Here is a 10,175-nt window from a genome sequence, read left to right on the forward strand (position 1 = left end):
CATCTGCGACAACTTCGGCGACAACATCCGCTACTACATCAGCAACAACGTCTGCAACAACAACCACAACAACAACGTCAGCAACTACATCTGCTACTACATCGGCCACTACCTCAGGTACAACGTCTGCAACGACGTCTGCCACAACATCTTCGACAACTTCAGCCACGACCTCTCCTACTACATCAGCGACTACATCAGCAACTACTTCTGCTACTACTTCAGCCACTACCTCAGCTACAACGTCTGCTTCAACGTCTGCAACAACGTCTGCTACGACGTCTGCAACAACATCTGCGACAACTTCAGCCACAACATCCGCTACTACATCAGCAACAACGTCTGCAACAACATCAGCCACAACGTCAGCTACTACATCAGCAACTACATCTGCTACTACATCGGCCACTACCTCAGCTACAACGTCTGCAACGACGTCTGCCACAACATCTGCGACAACTTCAGTCACGACATCTGCTACTACATTGGCCACGACATCAGCTACAACGTCTGCTACGACGTCTGCAACAACATCTGTGACAACATCAGCAACGACATCAGCAACAACTTCGGCTACCACATCAGTGACAACCTCTGCTACAACGTCTGCCACAACATCTGCAACAACGTCAGCTACAACGTCAGCTACTACATCAGCAACTACATCTGCTACTACATCGGCCACGACATCAGCTACAACATCAGCAACAACATCAGCAACTACGTCTGCAACAACATCTGCGACAACTTCGGCGACAACATCCGCTACTACATCAGCAACAACGTCTGCAACAACAACCACAACAACAACGTCAGCAACTACATCCGCTACACCATCGGCCACTACTTCAGGTACAACGTCTGCAACGACGTCTGCCACAACATCTTCGACAACTTCAGCCACGACATCTCCTACTACATCAGCGACTACATCAGCAACTACATCTGCTACTACTTCGGCCACTACCTCAGCTACAACGTCTGCTTCGACGTCTGCAACAACGTCTGCTACGACGTCTGCAACAACATCTGCGACAACTTCGGCCACAACATCTGCTACTACATCAGCAACAACGTCTGCAACAACATCATCCACAACGTCAGCTACTACATCAGCAACTACATCTGCTACTACATCGGCCACGACATCAGCTACAACATCAGCAACAACATCAGCAACTACGTCTGCAACAACATCTGCGACAACTTCGGCGACAACATCCGCTACTACATCAGCAACAACGTCTGCAACAACAACCACAACAACAACGTCAGCAACTACATCTGCTACTACATCGGCCACTACCTCAGGTACAACGTCTGCAACGACGTCTGCCACAACATCTTCGACAACTTCAGCCACGACCTCTCCTACTACATCAGCGACTACATCAGCAACTACTTCTGCTACTACTTCAGCCACTACCTCAGCTACAACGTCTGCTTCAACGTCTGCAACAACGTCTGCTACGACGTCTGCAACAACATCTGCGACAACTTCAGCCACAACATCCGCTACTACATCAGCAACAACGTCTGCAACAACATCAGCCACAACGTCAGCTACTACATCAGCAACTACATCTGCTACTACATCGGCCACTACCTCAGCTACAACGTCTGCAACGACGTCTGCCACAACATCTGCGACAACTTCAGTCACGACATCTGCTACTACATTGGCCACGACATCAGCTACAACGTCTGCTACGACGTCTGCAACAACATCTGTGACAACATCAGCAACGACATCAGCAACAACTTCGGCTACCACATCAGTGACAACCTCTGCTACAACGTCTGCAACTACATCTGCTACTACATCGGCCACTACCTCAGCTACAACGTCTGTAACGACGTCTGCCACAACATCTGCGACAACTTCAGCCACGACATCTCCTACTACATCAGCTACTACATCAGCTACTACATCAGCAACTACATCCGCTACTACATCGGCCACGACATCAGCTACAACGTCTGCTACGACGTCTGCAACAACATCTGCGACAACATCAGCAACGACATCATCTACAACTTCGGCTACCACATCTGTGACAACATCAGCTACAACATCTGTCACAACTTCAGCCACAACATCTGCAACAACATCGGCTACAACGTCCGCTACTACATCAGCTACAACATCAGCAACTACATCAGCAACTACGTCTGCAACAACATCTGCGACAACTTCGGCGACAACATCCTCTACTACATCAGCAACAACGTCTGCAACAACGTCTGCAACAACATCAGCCACAACGTCAGCTACTACATCAGCAACTACATCTGCTACTACATCGGCCACTACCTCAGCTACAACGTCTGCTACAACGTCAGCTACTACATCAGCAACTACATCTGCTACTACATCGGCCACGACATCAGCTACAACGTCTGCTACGACGTCTGCAACAACATCTGCGACAACATCTGCGACAACATCTGCGACAACATCAGCAACGACATCATCTACAACTTCGGCTACCACATCAGTGACAACATCTGCTACAACGTCTGTCACAACTTCAGCGACAACATCGGCTACAACATCGGCCACAACGTCCGCTACTACATCAGCGACAACATCAGCAACTACTTCTGCTACTACTTCGGCCACTACCTCAGCTACAACGTCTGCTACGACGTCTGCAACAACGTCTGGTACGACGTCTGCAACAACATCTGCGACAACTTCGGCCACAACATCCGCTACTACATCAGCAACAACTTCTGCAACAACATCAGCCACAACGTCAGCTACTACATCAGCAACTACATCTGCTACTACATCGGCCACTACCTCAGCTACAACGTCTGCGACAACTTCAGCCACGACATCTGCTACTACATCAGCTACAACGTCAGCTACTACATCAGCAACTACATCTGCTACTACATCGGCCACGACATCAGCTACAACGTCTGCTACGACGTCTGCAACAACATCTGCGACAACATCAGCAACGACATCATCTACAACTTCGGCTACCACATCAGTGACAACCTCTGCTACAACGTCTGTCACAACTTCAGCCACAACATCTGCAACAACATCGGCTACAACGTCCGCTACTACATCAGCTACAACATCAGCAACTACATCAGCAACTACGTCTGCAACAACATCTGCGACAACTTCGGCGACAACATCCGCTACTACATCAGCAACAACGTCTGCAACAACGTCTGCAACAACATCAGCCACAACGTCAGCTACTACATCAGCAACTACATCTGCTACTACATCGGCCACAACGTCAGCTACTACATCAGCAACTACATCTGCCACTACATCGGCCACTACATCAGCTACAACATCAGCAACAACATCAGCAACTACTTCAGCTACTACATCAGCTACAACATCAGCAACGACATCAGCAACTACGTCTGCCACAACATCTGCGACAACTTCGGCCACAACATCCGCTACTACATCAGCAACAACATCTGCAACAACATCAGCTACAACGTCAGCTACTACATCAACATCAGCAACGACATCATCTACAACTTCGGCTACCACATCTGTGACAACATCAGCTACAACATCTGTCACAACTTCAGCCACAACATCTGCAACAACATCGGCTACAACGTCCGCTACTACATCAGCTACAACATCAGCAACTACATCAGCAACTACGTCTGCAACATCTGCGACAACTTCGGCGACAACATCCGCTACTACATCAGCAACAACGTCTGCAACAACGTCTGCAACAACATCAGCCACAACGTCAGCTACTACATCAGCAACTACATCTGCTACTACATCGGCCACTACCTCAGCTACAACGTCTGCTACAACGTCAGCTACTACATCAGCAACTACATCTGCTACTACATCGGCCACGACATCAGCTACGTCTGCTACGACGTCTGCAACAACATCTGCGACAACATCTGCGACAACATCAGCAACGACATCATCTACAACTTCGGCTACCACATCAGTGACAACATCTGCTACAACGTCTGTCACAACTTCAGCGACAACATCTGCAACAACATCGGCTACAACGTCCGCTACTACATCAGCGACAACATCAGCAACTACTTCTGCTACTACTTCGGCCACTACCTCAGCTACAACGTCTGCTACGACGTCTGCAACAACATCTGCGACAACTTCGGCAACAACATCAGTTACAACTTCGGCTACTACATCAGCTACTACATCAGCGACAACATCTGCCACAACTTCAGCCACGACATCTGCTACAACATCAGCAACTACCTCTGCAACAACTTCAGCCACCACATCTTCCTTAAAATCTTTTACGACATCCGCCACGACTCCAAACGATCCTAGTGAGTAATTTTGTACTGACAAATTATTTGGATTTTTTTCTTGGTAACCTATTAATAAGCGGTTATTCTCTTGCGTTGACGTTTCATACAGTAAACCACACTTATAACGAGCACGCTTATAACGAACTGACGGATAAAACGAAGTTTTTGCTGTATATATGTTGTACATATGCTTATGAAGAACTACTGTTATAACGAATTAAACTTAGTGGTCCCTTTGCGTTCGTTTTAACCGTAGTTTACTGTAAGTGCAAATGTTCAATTCACATATAGGAAGTAAGGATAAAACATAAGGGTAAACAACTTCTTTATTACAATTAGGAGCAACGGGTCGATGTAGGTTCTAACACCGTTAACAAGCAAGGGATGTACAGAGTAAAGATGACAAGCATTTATACAGGAACTTAACACATTATTGAATTTATAGATGAGGTGTATTGGAACAATATGACGATTTTATTATGTGTGTGATATCCGCAGAATGCCTCTACACGTTGCTTAATTCAATGGGGAGAAAGCGCTTGGTTGGCGGAACCAACACAGGCCTTTGTCAGTATCCCGGACTTGTGTTGTTCAGCGGGGTTGCGTTCCCCTCAACATTCTGCTCTGGCATCCTCCTCAATGAGTACACAATAGCGACATCAAAAGATTGCGCTGACAATTATCTTAATCCGTAAGTATAAGTCAGAGGTTGTCTTCACTGGGAGAAATGTTTACCTGAATTTGCATTTGAATGTTGGTAAATATCGCCTTCACAAGCATAAACAACTGTAATAGATATGACATATTTACAAGCATAAACAATCGTTCTCAATATTACATAAATATCCATAAACCACCGTTCTAAATATGACATGTTTGAATGCTTGATCAATCTTTATTAATTTGACAGTTTTACATGCATAAATGATCGTTATAAATATGACATATTTGCATGCATAAACAATCGTTCTAAGTATGACATGTTTGCATGCAAAAACAATATTGTAAATATGACCTTAAAGATCTAAGCAATGGAAGTTAATGTGACTATATATGATAGCCATGTCCAGTGAAGCAAAAAGCTGACTAAGCTGTGTGTTTTGCTTTAGTAAAGGTACGACTTCTGAATTAAGGTCGGATGATTATCTGTTGTGCGAGATCAGACTGTAGAAGACTAACCTTTTGCATAAATACACGCAATGCATAAGAAAGTTAAATTGAGCATGTAATTAGGGTTAAAAGCCCTTGCTTACAATCAACGCATGTAGTCGTTTGAAGGATAAAAAGAAACGTTCTGCACCCATGTAATGCAATGACAACTCTTAAGGCAGGAACAGTGAAGGTTTGCAATGAACAATGTTTCAGAAACACTTTTAGAAAGGTGTCCATATACATGTAGATAGTACGATCTCGTTACTGCAGGGCAGTAGATTCTGCTGGTGAGACATCCTAAGGTTGTTTTTAAATACTGTGGTGAAAGATATTAATAAGGACATTTCTATTCCTATTCCATTATAATTAGACACTATAACTTGCCCGTGAAGAGATCACCCGTTTAATAAACATACAGCTGTATTACACGTGTGCTTATGTACTCTCGGAACACGTTTCACGAACAAATATTGAAAGCTCTCAACATCCCTTGGCTTATTCAACATCATTGCGTATGGAGTTGATAGATCACTGAGAGGAGCTTGTGCACACTCGATGACCCCAGCAACCTTGTTGCTAGGCTGACGTCACATGACATTGTTTCGCCGATGGACCTTGCAACAAAATTCCACAAATTACGTCATCGGGTATTGTGACGTGATTGTAAACTTTGAGGTGCAAGGCCCGTTCCACAAGGCGATCGTATTGTAGCGCAACGACAGTCGTTAGTCTAAGTTAAAGTATGTGAGTTGCGATTAGCCCTACGATAATTTTGTGGAACGGACGCCTGAATTCTAAAGGTGGACCGTTGTATGATATTAAATTCATACGTTTCAACTTTTGACGTGTTTGAAGTATTATTCAGTTAAACTCAATTGAACTATGCCGCGGATCGTGTAGGTGTCAGCCTATTCATACTCAACAGTATAATTCTAAAAACGTTATAAATGGTAAGTAATAAATAAAATACTGAACTCGCTCCCGTGTAAAACCAATTTTATGAAACTCGTGAATAGTTGTGGTATCTAACTCGCTTTCGCTCGTCAGTATTACACGGGAGCTCGTTCTGTATCAATGTTACATACCTTGAAGTAAATGTATGTCTAAAAGTAAAGTTTGTAATGTTGATGTTTCTATCAATGTTACATACCTTTAAGTAAATGTATGTCTAAAAGTAAAGTTTGTAATGCTGATGTTTCTATCAATGTTACATACCTTTAAGTAAATGTATGTCTAAAAGTAAAGTTTGTAATGTTGATGTTTCTATCAATGTTACATACCTTGAAGTAAATGTATGTCTAAAAGTAAAGTTTGAAATGTTGATGTTTCTATCAATGTTACATACCTTGAAGTAAATGTATGTCTAAAAGTAAAGTTTGTAATGTTGATGTTTCTATCAATGTTACATACCTTTAAGTAAATGTATGTCTGAAAGTAAAGTTTGTAATGTTGATGTTTCTATCAATGTTACATACCTTGAAGTAAATGTATGTCTAAAAGTAAAGTTTGTAATGTTGATGTTTCTATAATTACACGTGTCAACGTTTTAGAATAGAAGCCCAGGTCCGAGGTGGTTACCAATTTTGGTGAATCACTTGAGGATGGTGCTGGCAAATAACGAATAAAACGATTCTTGGAGTTATACTTCCTGGCACACATGAGGCACTCTTCAAAGCGAATCCAGTCGTCTAAGGCACCTCAATTCGCTGTGCAGAGTTGCATTCCTTGGGCATGCAAGAAACCTTAAATACCAGTCAATTTTCTAGGTCTGTCAGCACAGTACCCGGGCTCGTGCGTTTCACCAAAGTAGTGAACGGCTTCACTTCGGGCTTTCCTCCCGAATTAAGCAGACACGCCCTGATACAACTGGAATACTGTTCACACTCAATCACTCACTCACCCAGGTGCCTTTATTGACCCTCTTTATTCACAAGTTCCCTCTAAGCACAGCACAACACACAGCACAACATAGAAAAAAGCATAGAAAATACCAAAGCAAGGTGCTTATTGTTAATCTCTGAATTCTTGTTAAACATATTCTGAAGGCAATCTCTTCTACTGACAAAATACTGATACTGATCCAGTGACGAACACTTAATTGTTTAATTTTTCTCTTTTTCTAGAATCATGTTGTATGATAGCGTTAAGGCGGTTGTTGGAGAACACGACACCACTGTGGACAACGAGGCAGACCAACAGGATTTCATAATTCCCCAGTATCGTCAGTTCCTGCCCGTAGGAAATGGAGGTAAGTCACATGTAGATAGTTGATCAGAAGCGAATGTCTCTTGTGGTATTTAATCATAATAAGCATAATAAATAATATAGGTGTTAAGCTTCCTTTATCCAATTTAAAGGGGGCACGAGTGGCCCAGTCGTCTAAGGCGCCGCGATTCGCTGTGCATAGTTGCGTCCCCAGGGTACGCCAGAAACCTATGATTGTGGGCTCGAATCCCAATTCGCCCCGATTATGTTTCTATAAACGTCTAAGACCTGCTTCCCCTCGGGCTTTCCTCCCACATTAGGCTGACACGCCGTGATATAACTGGAATACTGTTAAAAGCGGCGTTAAACCCAACTCACTCATTCATCCAATGTAAAAAAGAGAATCTGAATTATCTCCATTGTCATTGCCTGAATTAGTTAGTGGTCATCTTTCACAAAGTGGTTCAGCATTAAGGAAGCAATCGGAACCTGTGTACAACTTACCTTGATTGTTTGTCCAGATGTGTACACGTTGACATTGACGGATCCGGTCACTCAAGGCCCAGTATGTCGTCTACCTGCCTGCGTTCCCAATAACAAGATGACCATCGATCAATCGTCTTGTAAACTGGTCGGTTTCGGTGTTGATGAAACAGGAAGTAAGAACATCTCATTTCATCTTGTCAAGAACAAATTAACAAAGTACAATGATCACATATACATACACGTAAACGCAAAAGTAACTGCTCATGAATGTTCCTGTTTATCATATTGTGGTTGATAGAAGCACATAAATGAAAACACCCCACTTATATAAAGCCACAGCCATTCAAATTCAAATTCTGCCAAGCACTTCGTGCGTTTTGTGCACAAGTAATGTGAAGAACTTAGTTATACCAAACTTTGAGCTATTGACAGGAAACAGCGATGTACCTGTGCACGATGACATACGTCTTACCAAAATAATTAAGAGTAATCAAGTCAATCTTTTGTGTGCAAGGTGCAAGTCAAGTTGCAAAAGAAGGGCCGATAACTCTGGACCCTACATGCAGCGGTGAGACACTGTGCTCCACAGGAACAGCTGCTGAGGCGGTCAGTTGCCAGGTGAGGCTCAGTCATTCCTCCAATATCATGCAACATGTTTCGACAAAACATACCTGTATCTTAAAAGATCCTAGAATACATGACACTTTGTATGGATAGCAACTTCTTTTATTCCTTGTCACGACATTTCAGAGCTACTACTTGCTCCTTCATCAGGTGAATGTTGAGTAAGATATGATATATCTGCACAACACAAGGCGGGATGAATGTACAAAGATAACAATATATATATATATCCTCATTATATCAGCATTCACCTGAGGAAGGGGCAAGAAGTAGCTCTGAGACGCCGTGACAAAGTATAAAAGAAGTTGCTATCCATTACAACTGTCGTGTATTCATGTTCTTCATGTCACCAGTTGAACTTTGTTCTTTATGCCATCAATTGACCCTTGTTCTGCAAGCCACCAACTGACCCTTCATCTTTATGTAACGAACAGTCATCCAACGTTTATGTCACCAATTAACATACTGACTGTCATGCCACCAGCTGATTCCTTGTTCTGCATGCCACCGGTTGACCCGTATACTTCAAGCTACCAACTGACTTCGTGTTCTCCGTGATACCAATTAACGTCTTGACTTTCATGCTATCAACGGACGTTTTGTTGTTGGCACAGTAGATGCTTTGTTCGTCATGCAACCAATTGAAGCCTTGTTGTTTACAAAACTACTGGTGCCTTGTTATTAATGCCACCAACTGTCCCGTTGTTTTCCATGCCGCAGTTGACATCTTTCATGCCATAAACTGGCAACTTATTCTTTACATTACCTATTTATGTCTCTTTATGCCACAACTGACGTATTGTCATGCGTTGGTAGATGTTATAGTTGATAGATTTATATACTTTAGAACAGTATGTGGGTATGTATGCTAGTTATTAAATAACGTGTTCAAACGACATTCTTACGTAAGCGTTACTTGTGGATAAAAATATAATGCAATATTCTTTTTCAGACGGACTCAGGTGGTGCTCTGGTCTGCCTGGAAGCCTACACAGGCGAGTATGTTACCGTTGGACTGGTCAACTCGTTCACAGACTGTTCCACTCAGACGTCAGGGGTTACAAGTTTCGTGAGCTTCATGACCGATTCCACTTATAATTCAATCGTCGTGGCGGAATCTCCTGGAGTCTAAGCAAAACCACATGTCGCATTGAAATATGTAACATGTTTTTATCACTTGAAATCAGTAGTAAATGTAAAATAAACAGATAACTACATGCAGAGGGTGTTGGTTCCAATCTGTCACAAGAAGATGTTATGTTATGTTATTTCCAGCCATAAAATCAAAATCACAATATACATTGTTAATACAGATCCGTTCAATCAAAATGTACATCAGATGAAACAAAGATCACAGTACGCAATAATAGTCAAAAGCGATACAAGTGTTAAATGTTACAATTGAA

The 10,175-nt window shown here is 42.9% G+C and overlaps 1 protein-coding gene across 1 annotated transcript; it reads left to right on the plus strand.

The window, feature by feature from the left end:
- Positions 1-9,901, plus strand: LOC139453699 (fap1 adhesin-like; the record flags this gene model as incomplete). Its single annotated transcript, XM_071235175.1, has 10 exons — positions 1-80; positions 118-724; positions 778-863; positions 901-3,230; positions 3,280-3,604; positions 3,646-4,320; positions 4,898-4,993; positions 7,578-7,702; positions 8,660-8,763; positions 9,722-9,901. Coding segments are annotated over 10 exons (4,608 nt in total), but the record flags the coding sequence as incomplete, so codon positions are not given.
- Positions 9,902-10,175: the final 274 nt, after the last annotated feature.

Source organism: Haliotis cracherodii, unplaced genomic scaffold (assembly GCF_022045235.1).
Source record: "Haliotis cracherodii isolate W230 unplaced genomic scaffold, xgHalCrac1.p SCAF_10, whole genome shotgun sequence".
Lineage (NCBI taxonomy): Eukaryota > Metazoa > Mollusca > Gastropoda > Lepetellida > Haliotidae > Haliotis > Haliotis cracherodii.